The sequence below is a fragment of the Tachypleus tridentatus genome, chromosome 12 (genome assembly GCF_004210375.1).
Source record: "Tachypleus tridentatus isolate NWPU-2018 chromosome 12, ASM421037v1, whole genome shotgun sequence".
NCBI classification, from domain to species: Eukaryota; Metazoa; Arthropoda; class Merostomata; order Xiphosura; family Limulidae; genus Tachypleus; species Tachypleus tridentatus.
The window spans coordinates 99,404,137-99,424,273 of NC_134836.1; the positions used below are offsets into that span (position 1 = coordinate 99,404,137).

The following is a 20,137-nucleotide window of genomic DNA, read 5'->3' on the forward strand; positions in this document are numbered from 1 at the left end:
AAGCACTAACAGGCTCACCAATGATCTGCCCAAATATTTAACCCAATCAGCCTAACTCAACAAAATATACAGCGATTTAGATGATGTTTGTTGTTCATAAGCACGAAATTACACAGTAAGCTATCCGTTCTGTGTATATGCGGGTATCTTAACCCGATTTTAGTGTAAACAAGTCCTCATACTTGTCGCTGAGCCACTGGAGAAAAGAAGGAAACCGATTAAACTGATAAGTACTGAGCAAAAAAAAAAAAGAGAGAGAGAGAGTCAAAATCTAATTTACTGTGCTCACGAATGTTTCAGTAAACTATAAACCCGTACCTGAGAAGCTCATTATGAAACAACGTTATAAACACAACAGAGAGCTACTATTACATGACACCGAACGTGACACACCGAATTCGTGTCAAGATAAGACTTTCCATTGTTTAATGATGACTGAAAACTAAAACGTCTTAGTATCACCAATATTACAAATAATTATGTTTCTCATTCGTAATAAAACACTGAAAAAAAAAAACAATCTTGTACAGAGGTACGAATCAACCAGTTTAAATTTACATTGAAGTATTCATCGACATTCCTGCTTAAGTGGCAACTCACCATGACATCTCCATCAGTCACCATGTTTTGTTTTCACCAAATCACGTCTTTTCGTGAAGAATATCGCCAGTTATTTCACAACAAACGTTTTAAGTCTAGTTTCTTAAAAAGAATATAAAGTACATGTAATACTGTCGTCACGTACGATGTAAAAAATATACACAACGCCGATTTCGACTCTACACCCTGCTAGATTGTTGAACCTACACGATCCAACTGTCAATTACACCTCACACCACTATTAAAATCTTTTCAGCGACCAGCTGAGATTAAAACAAGCACAAATATACATCCCAAACTGCTGGACAAACAACGAAAACAGCAAGTCGCTGAAAATAGTCCTAGTTCCTCTTTAAAAGCACGAGACAGATCAAGCGGCTTTCCCAATTCATCTACACTTCCTGCCTTCCCATTCCTAATCTGTATTACAATGCATGGTGCTGTCCATATAATGGCGGGTGGGTGAGGCACACACATTCTCTCCTCGTTTCTCCCCACTGGCCGCGTAGCCTGAATGGCTGTTCCAGAAATCACGCTTCTCCCACGTGAAATGTGTACACAACATTTTGTTAGTACAACAAGAGTTTGTACAATTCACTCGAACTTACGCACTTACAGGAAAGGCGGACATTTTTAACAGCACTGAAACGATTTAAAAATAAATATCAAATTAGAGATGTTCTCCAGCGAATATTTTATTGATTGACTGTTTATCTCATTCAAAACGTCACCGAATGAAGAAATAGACAGGAGTGAACCAAAAATTACGTCACTGCTTATTTCTATCATATCTATCTCTTTATATGTACAACCGTTACATAATTATTTATGGACGTTATTAAAAAGTGTTACATACGTGGATGCCACTTTCATGCTGATCTGTGTTTAATTTTAATTAATAGCACGGTGGCTGTATAGATTATAACACAGCTTGTGAAGGACTGGATTTATTTACTTAAATTCGTTAGTATAAATATATCTATCTACCATCCTTTGGCAAACGTTCAAGGGCAGTGTAAATTTGTACCGAGTTTACAGTCTTTGGAACAGTAAAGAATGAAAAATAACATATTCCAGTTTCACAGATATTTAAAAGCTAGTACCTCAATACATTACGATTCGATTCGCATTACTTTAAAAAGTTTTGAATAAATGAAGTTATTACGGACGTAAATACACTTTATTACAAAATACATATTTTGAAAAGTAATATTTAATACAAAAAACAATGATAACGAAAACCGTCTATATATTCAGAGAATTTACTAAAAATTTTGGAAATGCATGAAACATGTATGGTATTAAAAGTTAATATTTTAAGCCTTTTTTGGACGAATTCATGAATTATTCTAATATAATTTACTTTCGTGATTTACATTTTGGTTGTAACGGCGAAACCAATAAGCACGTTTGCATATGTCCTTGTCAGCTCAAATTTTCAGTGAAGCGTAATACTTGAAAGGAAACTAAAGAGAATGAGTAAGAGGCGTGGCTCATTTTAACGGATTTGAATGACTCAGAGGCGTGGCTCACATTAACACATTTATAGATAACACAAACCAATGTAAAATAAATACTGTTCGTATTTAAAGTTGTTTGGTTTTTACTATAATATATATAAAGTAAGGGCGTATACACATACAGCCACGACTAATAAACAACATTTATATAAACAGTGGTTAAAATCCACGAAACCTTTAAAAACGAATGGATTCTATTTTGTTCAAGGTATTGCATTTAGTACATTTACTTTCCGGATGCCTGTATTTTGAAAAGCCTAAATACAACGAGGTGTAACTGCATATATACCATATGTATGCGTCTTACGTGAAATTTTGTAGAACTGTGTAGGGTATTTATGTTTTATGTTTGAGCGGTCCGTTTGTCAGAAACGCTGTATTAGAAATGCAATCGATGTTCTTTGGTGACTTTCAAAAGTAATGAACCACTTAAGGTTCCTTTAGAATTTTATTAATTTTAACTGTTATAATGTTAAAAAATATTTTAAAATATTTTTCGAAGTAATAATTACAATTATGAAGCTTACGTTCCTAACATTGATTTTGAAAAACAACAAAATTTTATAAACTGGCACAATATTAGAATTATAGCCGAAAACGTCGACAACAGCAAGGGTTGACAACGCACTTAACTCATGACTCAATGCATTACAATCTCTAGATAGTTTACTTCCCCCCTGTATTAATTTATGATATTAAGTCAATTTGGTGGAACAGTTATACAGGCTTGTCTTCATTAACACTGACTTACAAGTTATTTTTCAGTTCCCAATTTATTTTTATCATAATATCGAAGAAAGTCCAAGTAACAAGCTGGATGCGCTTGAATCACTCCCATCTATTATATGAAATATTTTCAGGGCATTATATGTGGTTATTCAACATTATATATCAAATCATCAAGACATCAATGCCCCATTCTGGAACACTCTCATTAAAACCCACCATAAAATAAAAAGCACATAGCTTGTAATGGTTAAACAAACCGCCTAAATATCACGTCAGGGTTGTATATATAATGTTTAAAGATTATTATACTTTAATCCATTATAGTGATGGCACACGACAACACACATTTGGTACGTAATGTTCTTTGAATACAAGAAGGGAAACAACACCTTTGTAGCCACAAAGAATATGAAAGACGTTTATGGAAATGTTTTCAACGTACGTAAGTGTCAACAATAGTTCAGGAAATTTCGTTCAGGTGACTTTAGCCTTAAAAACTGTAATGGTAAGGGCCGAGATGTTAGAATTGATATTGATGCTTTAAAGACGCTTGTTGAGTCTAACTCAAAGCAATACACTCGGGAAACGACCCTGAAATTGCTAATTTCTCATGGAACAATACATAAACATCTACGGAATACGTGAAAACACCATAAAGAAAGTGTTTGGGTACCTCACGAACTATCCACTGATCATCGCTTCTGAGGTGTGAACGTTGCATCTTCTCTTCTGGCGCATATGCGCGTGAACCATTTTTGGGAATAAATGTCACCGGTGATGAAAAATGAATTCCCTATACCAATATTAAAACGCCAAAAATAATGACTCAATCCGAGATCAAAACCAATTCCGATCACTCCATCCGCAGAAAATGATGCTTTGCATTTAGTGGGAGATGAAAGGGATAATTCACTTTGAATTCCTCAATCCACAGCGAACTGTCAATGCTGAGATCTTCAGTCAGCAACTAGAACGTTTACAGGAAGTCCTTCATCAGAAACGTCCTTCTTCTTCAAGACAATGCACGTGTACACGTGGCACATCTGACGTAACAAAATATTATGGAGTTTGGTTCGGAAGTTCTACCCAACACCTCATATTCTCCAGATTGGCACCATCAGGTCACCATCGTTTTCGTTCGCTGCAACACCATCTTAATGGGAAAACGTATACCAATGTGGGAGGTGTTAAAGAGGAGATTAGCATGTTTTTGTTTCAAAGTCAAGAAATGTTTTTAATCAGAGCATTAGCAACCTGATTGTACGATGGAAAAACATTATCGATAAGAAAGGAGACTATTTCGTTTAATAAAGGTTTTGTTTTGATATACAAGATGTTCGTTTCTTTTACATCTAAACTAAGCGATATTAATTGCTTGACGACCTAAGATCAAAATGACCAGTAAATACAAAATGTGCTACTGGACGTTTAGGATCTATTACGTAACTCAGATAAAAAACAAAAAGCACGATTATATATTCAGCCTAAAGGGACAGTACAGAATAAAGCTAGCTTGTCCGCTTGTAGTTAAGCACAAAGCTACGTAAAGGGCTATCTGGTCTGCCCACCACAGGTTTCGAAACCCAGTTCATAGGGTTCCAATTTCGTAGACATATCGTTGTGCCACTGAAGCCCAAGCGCGTAAGGCGTGCGACTCGTAATCTGAGGGTCGCGGGTTCGCGCCCGCGTCGCGCAAAACATGCTCGCCCTCCCAGCCGTGGAGGCGTATAATGTGACGGTCAATCCCACTATTCGTTGGTAAAAGAGTAGCCCAAGAGTTGGCGGTGGGTGGTGATGACTAGCTGCCTTCCCTCTAGTCTTCACTGCTAAATTAGGGACGGCTAGCACAGATAGCCCTCGAGTAGCTTTGTGCAAAATTCCAAAAAACAAACAAACAAGCCACTGAAGATTACATAAAGTTAGTAGCCCCCTCAAGTGATACAGCGGACTAATACTACCAAATTCGGGTTTAGATAGTCGTGGTGAGCACAGCACAGAAGGACCGTTTTGTAGGTTTGTGCTTACTAATAAACAACAAAGCTAGTCCTGTCATCTCAGACAGAATTAGTTTACCATAAAAAGTTTTCTTTTGTCACGGTTCCACTTCTAACTTCAGATTACACAAGTATTCATATGGGTAAACTTACCGCAATTTCTAGTAGTTGTCAAGCATGAACTCTTTATGTTGTTGTTGTTGTTGTTATTTTATAGCACATAAGGCAGTGTTTATCTATGCCTAAACTAACACACTACAAAGGAGTTTATTTACGTGTTATAAAGTTAACACTGAAAGCAAAATGGATCCATTACTAGGGTTTACCTCAATACCCACAATATAGTCTATTTACGTGTTCTTGGTTAATATTTAAAACGTGCTTGTCTGACTTTACGGGGGTGAAATACCATCATGTTTATTTATGTTTATATCAAATACACAGAAATGTGAACTGGCATTAACGTATGTGTTATTACTGCCACATTAATTATTTTTGATGAAATCAATACCCACAAAAGAGTTTAATCTCATGTCCTAAAGCTAATGATGAAAGTACATGGGTAAGGTTACTTTAACTCAACACTTGCAATTATGTATTTACGTGTTCTTAATTCAACAACGAAAATAAATGGGTATGGTTTCTAATGTTTAACTCAACACTAACAATATGTATTCTTCGCTAACATTAATAATAACAATAACAAGGTATGGTTACTCGTTTTGAACTAAACAATGACAAAGTTTGAGTTCTTAGGTTAACAATGAAAACAAAAATATATGGGTACCCTTACTAGTGATTAACCCATTTAAAACTACACCATGATCAGCAAGTCCAAATACCTTCACATTTGATACACTTTCATATTTTGTACCCCCTGGTGACTGTTCCAAAATTCATTTTCATAATTTAAATCCTCCTTGGTTTTTTTGAAATGAATACATATGTAGCAGCCATTGGTGAAATTCGTGTATAAACTAAAGACAAAACAAGTAAATATAAGGCACAAACTCCCATGTTGTTATATTGAAAGAAACTACTACATCTTGAAACAAACTTATAAAAATAATAAATCCCACAGATCAATGTTTCTAACAGCTCTCATTGTTGTCCTTCAGGTTATACAAGTCACTACTTTTCATCAAAAATCTGGAAGAACATGTTGATTGCCAGAAATTTTTCGCACTTAATACAGTTCAAGGACCTGTCAGATGATGTGCATACTGTAAGAAAAACTGTCGCGTAAAGGTGAGACTTTCGAAACGTCGTCTTCTACACTTGTATCTCCACAACAGGCAGTTGCCGTCCATTCTACAAAGTTTGTTTGTTTTGAAATTTCGCACAAAGCTACTCGAGGGTTATCTGTGCTAGCCGTCCCTAATTTAGCAGTGTAAGACTAGAGGGAAGGCAGCTAGTCATCACCACCCACCGCCAACTCTTGGGCTACTCTTTTACCAACGAATAGTGGGATTGACCGTCACATTATAACGTCCCCACGGCTGGGAGGGCGAGCATGTTTGGCGCGACTTGGGCGCGAACCCGCGACCCTCAGATTACGAAGCGCACGCCTTACGCGCTTGGGATTCAGTGGCACAACGATATGTCTACGAAATTGGAACCCTATGAACTGGGTTTCGAAACCTGTGGTGGGCAGACCAGATAGCCCTTTACGTAGCTTTGTGCTTAACTACAAGCGGACAAGCTAGCTTTATTCTGTAACGCGCTAGGCCATGCCAGGCCATTCTACAAAGTTTCACCGCTGTTATCTGTTCGAACTTCAGTTGAGGGTTCAGAAGACGGACCAGGTCTTGAGAGGACCTTAAAAATGACCGACTACCATGATTTGAACAAATGTTCTCCGGAAATCCTTCTGAGTAACACTTCTGCATCTTCAAATCTGCAGTAATCGCCAGCAGCACACGAAACAATTATTTAACCCATTTATTATTAGAAATCACCCAGTACACAGAGCCAATGTTTAAACCATTTATCATTAGAGGTCAGCCAATACTAATGTTTTTCCCCCTTTAAAGTGCGACTGTAATTCTGATGAGGCGTGATTTACCAAGTCAACTCCACGCATTCCATAATTGTAGTACTTTACCACGGCTGATGTGGTATACTTACTTGGATCTTCCCTCGAATTCAGCACTTGGTTTGACCAATAGTTACTATTTCCGCAGCATAGCGACATAATGTGCCGACTGAGTTATCATTCAAGCGAATAATTTCAATCCTTATTTAACTAATGACTACTGTAACGGATTTACTATATGTATTTATTTTAATATTGATTATTGTTTCAGTCGCATTACATTTATAAATGCGTGTAACTTGAAGTGTTAAATATGTATTGCGAAATCGTAGCCTATTCACCAAAGTAGCGGAAGATTCTCGAGTGTAAGAATAAACAATTTATATGTGTACTTTATTTTAGCTGCTATTTATAGAATCCCGCCTAACGCCTATAAACAATGCGACGCGCCGAGAGATAGTATATATTATTGGTTTTCTACAGTTGGTATACTATGAACCTATAGCTGTGATAAACTGTTTTCAATTGGAAAACTACAGATATTCAATCAGAAACATTTATAATTTTCGTACATAACAAACAGTTTAAAACTTTAGCGGATTAACATCGGGCGTTAGTATTTTTACGAAGAAATTGTCCAACTTCAGCTGTGAAAAACTCACGTGTGATCAGTGAAAACTATCTAACTTCCCCGTTAAGTGAACTGTCCCAAATAAACACGAAATGAATTCGCTCATTGTGATCCTTCGATATGATATCAAGGAATATTCGTATCAAATAGAAGACTCGATATTGCTTGTAAGCTTGTGAAACTTTTGTATATAAATTATTATTTGTAATAACTATTTATAAGAACCATTATAACAAATATTGATTTTTTTTGTATATTAAAATATATTTGTTTTAACAAAAACGTGTATCAATCTTTTAAACAAATATCACAAATTTGATGCATATCGACATTTAATTAACGTCTAAATTTAAATTACCATTTACCTCAGTTTCAATATTTTAAATTGTAATACGTAACGATACGAATATAGTTTTCATAAAAACTGCCTGAACAACTACCACTCTTTGATCTTAATAGTTCGATACGACTCCCAAATAAATGTTGAATATAAAAATGGCCAAAACAACTCTCAGGTCAAATATTTTAAGCATTTAAGAACAACCGAAATCTTTCGATTTTTTTTTTAATTTTTGGTGACTCAGCATTTTAAAAGTATTAGTACCTTTAAAAGAGATTTTTGATATCTTTCAGCAGACCAACCTTAAAACTTTATTCGAAGTTGGGATTTTCCAGCAAAGATGAAATATAGAGAAAGTATATACGTATGTTGTCTTTTGTCTAATTTGAGTTAATTAATAAAATATGCCTTATTTACATGTTCTTAAGTTAACACTGAAAACAATGGGTGTAGTTACTAGTGTTTAACACTAAATACAGTTTATGTGTTATATTAACACTGAAAACAAAAAGTGGTTATGTTTGTTCCTGTTTATATAAACACTAACAATAGGGTTTCTTTATGAGTTCTTAGGTTTAGGTTGAAAAAAAAAAGACCAGGTGGTTAGGGCGCTCGACTCGTAATATGCTGATCGCAAGTTTGAGTTCCCGTCCCACCAGACATGCATGCCCCTTCAGCCGTGAGTACGTCATAATGTGACGGTTAATCCCACTAGTCGCTGGTAAAAGAGCAGCCTAACAGTTAACGGTGGATGGTGATGACTAGCTCTCTTCCTTGTAGCCTTTCACTTCTAAATTACGGACAGATAGCCCTCGTGTAGCTTTACGCGAAATTCAGAAAACAATAAAAAAAACGTGAGTGTGGTTATGTGTGTTTAACCTTGCGCTGAAAACGGTGTTCGTTACGTATTCATAACTACTATGGTAATTTATGGGAGGTTAAAATAACGTAATATTATCTTTTTAGAACACTATAAAATGATGAATACTACTGTAGTCAAAGTTCCCGTAATGTATCGGAGTGCAAAATAAAAAAAGAGCAAAATTGTTACAAAATGCAAAAATAAAAGCACACGACGTCATAAAGACTCCACCTTAATGTTGCGTTGAAAATTTAGACATGCATCATTGGCTGGCTGTAATTGCTATACACTATACTATGCATAAGTTTCAATTTTCATCTCGCCTCAAACAATGCAAATATATATATTTAAAAAAGTAAACTACAAGTTACATTAATTTCCATGTATCTATCATAATTAATAATTATACCTTTACGTACGTGCGCGCGTGTCCATTCATTTTAAATTATACAATAGATGTCTTAAGGTATTATGTCTTGACAAATGTTTTCACTTGTTTAAAATATACACTGCCATATAACTACATGAGATGTACACATTAAAAGTGATAGGTTTAACGAAATAAATTCTAAAATATTTCTGAACCTAAGCATATTAACTTAATAACTTAAGTTATTCAAAGTAGCTGATTTCCTTTATAAATACACAAACAGAAACAGTGCAAAACTTGAAGGGTCAGGTCTATATCGGAACAGCTGTACAGTGCCAAATGATACACAATTATTACCTATTAAATATCCTGCAGTTAGCGCGTGCACTTTTTACAATACAATAATTGAAAGCCACATCCCTGGTGCGTCAACAGTATCATCCGAGACTCATTGTGTCTGTAAATGAATAAAAATGCAGTAATTGCTGGCACAGAAAACCACTTAGACACACACGTACAAGGAACAGCAGAGGGGTTTTATAGAGCAGCTGGGAGGACGGTGCGCCAGAAGGCAGGAGATGACACACGCTGGGAAAGAAACATTAAAATGGCTGCAAAAACCCTGATTGGCAACGCATCGGTTAATATTTCCTTACACAGATTTTATAATTTTTTTTTGCTTACATAAAAAAGTACCTAAAGTTACACAATTATAAAAACGATTTAAATGTAACCAATAAAAACAAATATTGAAATTACAAGCTTATTCCTCTACATCTAAAGAAGGTTGTGCACCTATATCATTAAACAAGTAACGAGTGTGCCTGCGTGGGAAGTTTACAAACTTTTGTTTTTGTTGTTTTTAAGGAACGCAAAAATGAACTTTAGAGAAGGGAAGTCGTCACCGTACATGCGGAAAGTTCTGAAACTTCATTAATATAAGTTATGTTTGGTATAGAGCAAAACCATATTGGTCTACCTGCTATGTCCACCGCGGAGAATCGAACCCCGCATTTTGGAGATTTAAGCTTCTAGACTTACACCTGTTCCATTGAACGATATAAACCATGCAAAAATAAAATAAATAATAGTAGAGAAGTGCGGATAATGTCACCATACGTGTAAAGGACGAGTGGGTGTAAACAGTTGTGTGTTTCGAGAGTGTCACGTGCTGTGGAATATGTTTAATCCATTCAAATATTACTTCGCAGCCACTGAGATGCCTCGCACGGCCATTAGGTGTCTTCAGAACTTAACTAGCCTTACTCGTAAGTATTCTAAGGGTGATTTAACTGTTTTAATTACTTTAAATACACATCACAGACTTTATATTTTACAAACTATACACATTCAAATATAAAATACCACCACAACAAAATGTTTTCATCCTGGTGTTACATTAAAACCATTTTGGAGGTTCACCCTGTCGTTATAATCCATGTTTTCACTTTTGGTAGTGCTTTATTTGTTTGTTTGCACAAAACTACACAATGAGCTATCTGTGTTCTGCTCACTACGTCTATGGAAATCCGGCTTTTAGCGGTGTGACTTCGCAGACATACCACTGTGCTACTGGGGGGCAGGTAGTGCTTTACTCGACGAACACGCATTTTTGAAATGGCCTTGCAGCGTATTATCCATTGCCAAAGGCTCTGCCATAAGGCTGTCATGTTCGATGTCGACTACACTTCCGTTCATGCTTCCTATCACCCATCTCGTGTATGAGGACGATGGTTTCCAAGCGCCAGTTTGAACAGCACCGCTGCACAGAATTCTATAGGTGTTAGGCCTCGTTTCCAGTCGGAGATCTATCCTAATAATGTGGTGTATTATTACCTGTGCCACGTGGAAGGCTTTTATCGCTGAAATTTATGACAACACGTCGCATTTTGCTTATCATAGCTGTGATACTTATTGCAGCTCTCTGTGTGTTTTCAACGTAAGTGCAAAGGCTAAGCCCTTTGATAGCATTGATCTTTATATTGAAAAGTGTGGCACTCAAAACACAGCCCTGAGAGACTCCACATTCCTGTAGAAAAGACCGGGAAAGTGTCGAACCCACACAAACTTAAAATCGCCTGTTCATTAAAAATTTCTTAATAGAAATGGGCAAATGGACATGTATGTAACCCATATATATGGAGATCTCACAAAATTCCATACTTCCTTGTTGTATCATAACCCTTCTCAATGTCAAATAATATTGATACAAGATGTTGTTTGACGAAGGTTTCTCTGATTGATGTTTCAAGTCGAATCAGGTGGTCCATGTTGTAGCACTGCCGTCAGTACCTGCAATGGATAGGCGAGAGGAATTTGATTCGAGGAACCAAACAAGACGAGCATTTACCATCTTCTCAAAGGTCTTACAGAGACAGCTCGTAAAATCAATTAGACGGTAATTTGAAGGAATCTTGGAATCCTTTCCAGGCTTAGAGAAAGGCAGAACAATAGCCTGGTGCCAGGCATCAATAAAAACATTATCATGCCAGATCCAGTTTAAAATAAACAGAAGAATAGCAAAAGAAACTGGAGATGGATGACGCAGCATTCCATAGTGTACATCATCAAGTCCGACTGATGAAGGGCCAGTTTGAGTTTCACCGGTGTAAAGGGACAATTATAGTCATAGAGATAATCAACTCGAAAGAAAAGAGGTGATCGCTATGCCCGAGTCTTGATGGCTAAGAAGGTGGAGGAAGAAGCAGAAGTGCTAGATACCCGACAAAAGCTTTCACCTCGAGTACCAGAGATACTCTAATTATCAGCTACTTCCTGGCCATCAGAGAGCAAGATCGAGAGGGGAACAAAATTATATTGCCCACTGATCTTTTGAATCTTGTCCCATATGACTTTGGAAGTGGTGGTAGAAGATATGCTGGTTGTGAACTTAATCCAATATTCCTACTGGCTTTGACGTCTTACCCACCGAGCATGTGCACGGGCGTGCTGGAAAGCGATGTGGTGCGAGAGTGTGGGATACCTACAAAAAGTTTCCCAGGCTCGTTTTTGAGCATTATTGCCATGTGACAGGCAGGATTACATCATGGACGAGGATATCATGGTACACGTGTCGAGGTTTCAGGAGTACATTGAGTATAATACAGTCAGTTACTGCTGCAATACAGTCGTCTACTGATGGCTTACACACAATGATAAGATCAAGTTCTGTGAGAGCAGTGAGAGGGCCAGTTAGCTTGATACAGCTTCCATCGGGGCACGCAGGTCGGATGGCATCGACTACGGCCAGTCTCTCTCAAAATAATAGGAAAATGATCACTGCTTCATAGATTACTGTCAACCCTCCGTGAAAAATGGGAGAATAATGAAGGGGAGCAAACTGAGAGATCAATAGCAGTAGAGAACTGACTAGATGCATGAAAATAAGAAGAACCACCACCATTTTAAAAGAGAAAAAAGTTGTTATCAGAGAGCATACACTCTACAGAGTAACTCTTCCCATCAATATCAGTTCCTCCCCAGAGGGGATGATGTCCATTAAAGTATCCCAGGATTAAAAAGGGAGGTGGCAACTGTTCAACGAGAGCATCAAGGTCTGATTGATCATTGGTCTTTTCAGGTGACAGTTAGACAAAAAAAACAGTGATGATATAACCCAAGGATGTGTCGAGTGGCAAAGAAGGGTGGGCACATGCTGATCAACCAACAGTACCACCCCTCTATGCACTAGTTCATCACGCAGTCTGTCATTTCTGTACAAAGAAACTTGCCAAAAGGTGACTTTATTGGCAGGATTCAGAAATGTTTCCCGTAAGGAAAGACACACAGGATGGTAGGAAACAATTAGTGTTTTGATGTCATCCAGATTAGAACGTAAACCTCGACAGTTCCATTGTATTAAGGTGGCCATTTTTATTTATGTGTAGGCGAATTGGGTGGAGAATGCTTCTGTTTACGACCACGTCTTTTTCTTTACTGTCTTTATTCAAGGGAGGTCTATCGACCTCCATGGATCCCGCCCTGGGTTAATTGAGCAGGTTTTTGCTGTTGGAAGAGGATTCCAGTGATTGAGGAGGTGAGCGAATGATCGTTTTGCACCCTGAGATAGGAGAAGATGTACCCGAGGAAATGTCCGTACCAGGAACTAAAGGAAGTGGATCGTGAGATGTGCTAGAATGTAGGTTAGGGACTGAGATGGGTGTTGAAGTTGATTCCTTAACTTTTTAGCCATGTCGGTCAAAAGACTTTTCATTCGGTTTGAGAATGACTCTTTTGAAGGCACAGAGAAATCCGTCTGCACTCCCACTGTAGTAGTGGAACGAAGTGCAGCAGCATAGTCCGAGATAAGTGGTGGATAGCAACTTTCGAGCTTCGGGGTAAGTAATGTTTTTAATCGTTTTCAAATGCTGCACATTTTTTTCTTCCAACCAGTTAGGGCAAGAAGGAAAGTAGGATGGGTAAGAGCCATTGCAATTGACACAATGAGAGACCGTTTCACACTCATAGGCATCGTGGTCGTTGCCACTAATGAGCACACGTCAAGAAACCACGACATGACGTCTTCAAGTGACCAAACTGTTGACACTAGAAACATCTGAGAGGGTTCGGAATGTATGGCCATACCCTGCAATTTAGATAGCCTGTCTTGATGGTGGCAGATGGACGTGGTGATGTAAATGTCAGAAAGAATATTGGTCGGCATCATAATTCCACCTTCGCGAGTGGAGATATGCCTCACTGCAGAAACTTCTTGGGTGGAGAAACCAACGAGAATCTCTGACTCTGGGGTGTTCTTCAAATAATTCTTAACAATAACTCCTCGTAATGAATTCAAAGTAGCATGGGGTGTAACCTCAATAGGTATATCCCCAATCGCCTTTGAATGCAAGAGAAGTTCACTGCATTGATATGTAGATGTTTCCACCAATATGTCACCAAAGTGGAGCTTCTTTACCGATTTGTAGAGCCAGCAAGTCCCTCTAGTCCCTTCTAAATGAAAAAGGGAGACATTTGCCATAAATGTTTATCTGAAAGAGAATGTTGTATAAGAAAATAAGGTACAACAGGTGTTACAGCTGTTAAAGATTGCTGCTCAGAATCTTCAAGACATGGTCGTTTATCTATGGACTGTGTTTTTCACTATTTTGTTTAAGTTTGTGTTTAGAGGATCTACAATAAAAAATGAATATTTCGGTGCCCACTGACCACACCCATCATGAAGCCCTACGCGGGAATGCACTACAATGCTAAACAAGGACACTGCAACAACGCCAGGGTTTCATGAGTACTATACCCAAACACAAGCATCAGATACAATGTCCACAACACCTGTTGCGAACATCCAACGCTGGTACTTGGTTGACCCTAGCCCAAGTGGACCAGCCAACTAATCCAATGGGGCCGGTATCTAGAGGAATTCAAAGCCAAAGTGGTGGGTTAGTATTGGACCCCTCAACCACCAGGATCATCTCCTCCCCTTCATGAGTCACCACGCACAGCAAACACGTGGGTGGATGTTTAGATCCAGAGGAGATAAAGTGAAATAACAGAACCTTCCCTGGGAGGTCCCCTCACCACGTACATGAATCCACACCAAGGGAATAATACTATGACTGCTGGTGCTATTGCCGATTAAAATTTTGAGAACCTTGATTAACGATTATAAAAGGTAGCTATCGCTACATGCGGAGAGACAATTTGATATTGTTGGTTTCCTAAAGTTAGTATTTTATAAATCTTCGAAGCTTAACTGTGACTAACGCTTATTAATCGAAAAACTACACATATATGACCATAAACGTTTAAAGATTTCGAACATTACAAAACGTTTAACTTCATTGAATTAACATCGGCCGTCAGTATTTCTACGAGGACATTAGAAATATTCGTCGGAGAAAATTCAGCTTGTGCCTGCTATACTGTTAATGCATAACAGATTATGGCGAAAATATAATTATTCCTAGAAGTCTGATTTAGTTTGTTTTATTATTATTGTTTTTAATACTTTGTATTTCTTTATCCTCAATTATTTGTTTTTCATTCATGGAATAGTATATTTGGTTTCACAAAGAGACAATGTTATCACATAACTGGTTTCTACTCGTTTTCTATTATTTATTTATTTCAAAAATGTGTTTCACCTGTAAAGCTTGTGAGCAGAAAGTATAAAATATAACAGATAGTATATCTGCAACTACATGGGTCCTTACTTTTTCCATATATATACAGTGAAGGGTAAAATAGATGTGGGACATTGTGGGCTTGAGCACCCACATCTCACTCTCACAAATTATATTTCTATATCTATTGCTACTCTTTTAATTCTTATGCGAGACTGGCGAATGGAGGTTAAGACTATTAGATGATGTATCCCCCACCGCAATGTGGGTCCTACCACCACAGTCACCTCTGAAACCTAGGGTACATCTTATAGCTGGGATCTTTTCAATTAGTGCAACATTTTTTGTTTAATTTATTTCTGTTTTGGCTTGTTTTCTAACTTACAACAAACTAATACATATATATATATCCCCATGCCAGTATGCATTTTACTTTGTAATTAAGGCTCTAGCTCTGTTGGTATCCCCCTCTCCATTAGGCCAACAGTTTAATTCCCAGATGGCCTGCTGTGTGGTTTATCGCTATAACAAACAAACACTTTATTTCTCAATTCCTTGTGTGCTTTTCTTTTTAAATTATCGCTGACAACTGCACTCTTGTTCGTATCTGTGTAGCTATCTACGTTACTCTGTACAATAAAGTTGTTTTCTGCGTTTATGCATCAGCACGGGAAAAAATAGATGACCAAGTTAAAAACAAGGTTTAACGCAACGTTATATACACATACACACTTAGGAAACGCTTGTTAATAAAATATGAGAATAGTGTGCTATTCCCGAAAATTCATCTGGCGATCTCATTCATCATGTGACCAACTTGTCAGTATGTTGATTTTCTGCTGATTGTAGTAATGATTAGTTAATCTGTGCGGTTCACCTCAACAGTTCTGTGTCGAACATTAATGAATGTATTACAAAGCAAAACAGTACTTCCATCAGCAGAAAAATCACTCAAACTTCGACGCGTATATCGTTTTGTATGCTATACAACTTAACTGTATTTTATGACTTGTAATACGCACTTTTTGTTTCTTTAAAAATATATTGAAAACTCCCATGCGTCTTCAAGGCAAATGTGATCGATTATGGAAAGAGGTCAACTTAGGGTCTACTAAAATGACCTTTCATACAGACCAACATACACCTTTGTGCAAAGTAATTGAAACAAATGGTCATTTTACAATATTTTCAGTAGGGCGGCTGGTGTAAGCTCGCTGGACCCGCTGATTTCCTTTAATAGTCATTGTTTCACAAAGACGGCGACATTAGCTGTGTTTTGCAGGGTGGTCAATCTATTTATGGAATATATGGCGAAATCTTGAGGAATATTACGCCATTCGAAATTACGTTAGAAGGGCAAGGAGATCAGTCAAATACAACTTCTTACCAACTCAATGAAGAAAAAACGGTATCAATGGGGTCTGAAATGCAAGAACTGGACGCAAGAACAATGGAGGAAGGTGTTACTAAGTGACGAGACTCATTTCTTCGTACAGGGCCAAAGAAGTCTGCATGTTCACAGATCTCCAGGTGAGAAACTTCGAGAATCTCACATCAATCAGTTCGTAAAATATCCCTTGAAGGAGATGTTTTGGGGCTTTTTGAGCTACTATGGCGTCGGAGGCTTACATATCATAGAAAGTTTGATGTGAGGACCACAGTACATCGAAGTTTTGCAGATAAGAGTCGTTCCAGAATTGAAAAAAAGATTTCCAGATGGATCTGGCATTTTTCAGCAAGATCTGGCTCCGTGCCACACATCAAAACTTGTGAAGAATTTTGACTACAACCCGAATAAAGGTGCTGGACTGGCCTGGAAACTCTCCGGACTTAAATCCTATTGAAAATCTTTGGGCGATTTGTAAAGATAGACGTCGGGGAAAAGACTGTACTACTGCGAATGATAAGCTAATTGAGGTGTGGTACTGCGATACAAAAATTAGTAAAGATTGCAGTCACCTCGTGGACTCGATGCCAAAGCGGATTAATGATCTTCTGAAAAATAAAGGCGGTCATATCATGTATTAATTTTGAGTAATTTTTGGATTCTCAGAAATAAAACGCAAAAAATGAAAAAAATCGTAATTTTCCGTCTTGTTTCAATTAATTTGCACAAGGGTGTAGGATCTACTAACAATGACCTTTCATACAAACCATAATCGCATTACTTACCAATTAAAAGTACTTTTAATGGCATGAAACATTCAGTTTAACTAATATTGTCGATATACTGTGAAAAATGTAATGTAGGTTAAAAACAAGTCAAGGCTATATCAAGGTGATGGTTGCCGAGTTAAAATATAATTTTGGAAAGACAATTCTAAGAAAAGAGTGCGTATTCCACAATGTAGCGTCTTACAAGGCGTAAAATACGGTATTAATCGGTGTGTATCAAATAATGACACAATATCAAAGTATACAGTAACAAATAAATAGCAAACGTTCTCAAACTTAACGCATTTCAAGTGAGAACAAAAGTCATGATAACAATGTTGTATGCAGATTGGTATATTCTAACTAACGTGGTAAGAAAAACATACTTTTGAAAATATGAAAAATTAAACACAACTTGATTGCTAGTCGAAAAAACAACTTAGATATATTAAACTGATACCAAAATAAAATGCAAACTTTGCAAAGTTTAAAAAAAAAAAGTCACGAAAAGGGTTTTGAAATACGAATAAAATTTTATATAAGACAAGAACCTCTGTCACGACACATAGAACAAAATAATGTCCAACAAACTTTAGCTTACAATGCGAGCTTTTATGTTTTCGTTTCAAAATTCGTCCGAACAAAATACAAAAAAAAATATTAGATGGAAAGCTGAGAACTAATAACTTTAAAATCTAGATTTTAATCCCTACCTTTCACTGGCACAGCGTAGAGCTTTTCGTTTAAATAAAAGAGACGGAAAGTCGCTCAGCCTTAAACCTCTCTTAGCATGTGTATATTTTGAAAACTGCACCAAGTTTCTAGTTAGTGTTCAGTGTGCACTGGCCTAAAATTTATCAAACAAAATCAGTAATTTGTGATATTAAATTGCATTGCAAAGTCGAATATGGCTGAGATTTTTCGACGTCACTTGATCGACTTCAGCGTGTAACTACCAAAACCTGTCCACGTTATTAGAGTGGACATTTTAGGGCATCTGAAACACATGGCGATTACTAACAGCATGCTTAATACACTTTTCGTAAAATCGTTTCAACTGTTCACACGCAATCTTAAATCTTTCAATATCAAAGTAGACGTAACATTTTAATCTCAGACGTCATGAAATTACTAAATTAAAGAATGTGAACTGCAATAAATTTATGATAATTAAAAATTATGGACATTGTTTACCGTATGGCAAACAATATCCGTTACTTTGTTCTCCGTACGATTTCAGAAAAAAACATTATCACAGTGTTTGGTAACCTTCATTCAATATTGAAAATCATAGTTTAAAATGGAAACGTTTCCCAACAAATATTTTAATCCAGAATTACTGACAGTGTCCAGAAGTCATACGAAAACAAGCTAGCAAACGTGTGTAACAACATACAAACAGAATGGGAATCTGATCATTGTATTGCAAATAAAATACTTGAGACTTGTTAACACTAACTTTCATATGCATATTTAATCATGCAACTGTTTTCGCTATTTGCTGTGCACAGTGTCAAGACAACGCACGTTGTTTATCACTTCCTGATAAAATAAACAAGAGGGAGTCCTCAACAGCCGCGGCATTTGAAAATCATTTAAGTTGGAATAGAGTAAACTAATTTATGAAAGCTTTTTTGTTTTATTCTTTTATTAGCTATATTTTTACATCATTGTGTTGTAGTTTGAATCAGTTAAGACTAAAAGTGAGCGGAATTTTAACCAACAGTTCCTAATTTTTTCTATTCCGTTAGATTCCTCCCCTCATACGATATTTTTCCCTCACTCCTTACATGTAAGCGTCATTTTCTATTTAAATTCCAACAACGCTCACAACAGAGTATTAAGACTGTTTTTAATTCATTCATTATCCTCACAACAATCAAACATGAGAGTATATATATGTAGCAGGCAAAAATATATAAAATATTTGTAATTCACCAGTAATACATGGAACAAAAACAAGTCTAATTAGAGGGGAAAGACAGCGTGTTTTAAATGCTTTGATCATACGTCTGTGCGATATTTAATACAAGTCATCTGTTAACTGTATGACTAATGCTTAAAGACAGCCGATAAGTGACTGACTAAACCTAAGTTCCTTATTTTTGTTTCTAAATCTGGAAACTGTTAAATCGTTAACTAGAGAAATCAAGTATCATGAAACCACATTAAAAAAAATAAACGACCTAATTTAATTTACATAACTTAATAGTAAAAAAACAACTCTTCAATCTGTCTGGTTGTAAGACAGTATATGAAAAACAAAACTTGTTAACAAAGTTTGTTTTGTTTTTGAATTTCGCACAAAGCTACTCGAGCGCTATCTGTGCTAGCCGTCCCTAATTTAGCAGTGTAAGACTAGAGGAAAGGCAGTCTAATCATCACCGCCCACCGCCAACTCTTGGGCTACTCTTTTACCAACGAAAAGTGGGATTGACCGTCACATAATAACGCCCCACGGCGGAGAGGGTGAGCATGTTTGGCGCGACGGGGTTGCGAACCCGCGACCCTCAGATTACGAGTCCACGCCTTAACACGCTTGGCCATGCCGGGCCCATGTTAAAGAACAGTGTTCACTACTCGTATCACACAGATTACAGTCCAACACAAGTTTAAAGTACAGTTGTAATTTACATGAAGAATACAGCAACCGGTGCTTGTACAAAATCTAATGGACCGTAACTCCACACATACCGACAATTACGATTGACGGTTAGATAACATTGTTGTATGTTAATAGCATTCCAGGGAAATCAAAAGCATGCCAGAATGGTGTAAAGTAGACGTTGTCATGACTACTTTAACATATAAAACGTGTGGAC

General features: G+C 37.1%; 1 protein-coding gene across 9 annotated transcripts in view; it reads right to left on the reverse strand.

Moving 5' to 3' along the window:
• LOC143234139 (uncharacterized) overlaps nucleotides 1-20,137 on the reverse strand; it is a 221,370-nt gene that overhangs the window by 143,553 nt on the left and 57,680 nt on the right. For 2 of the 9 annotated variants that reach the window (XM_076471261.1, XM_076471251.1), the window contains exon 1: nucleotides 601-1,076. The exons of the other annotated variants lie outside the window; for them this stretch is intronic. In XM_076471261.1, coding sequence (XP_076327376.1) covers nucleotides 601-624 — 24 coding nt within the window. In that variant the 5' untranslated portion in view covers nucleotides 625-1,076. Of the gene's footprint in view, nucleotides 1-600; nucleotides 1,077-20,137 lie in introns of those variants that run through there. 9 annotated transcript variants of the gene reach the window in all.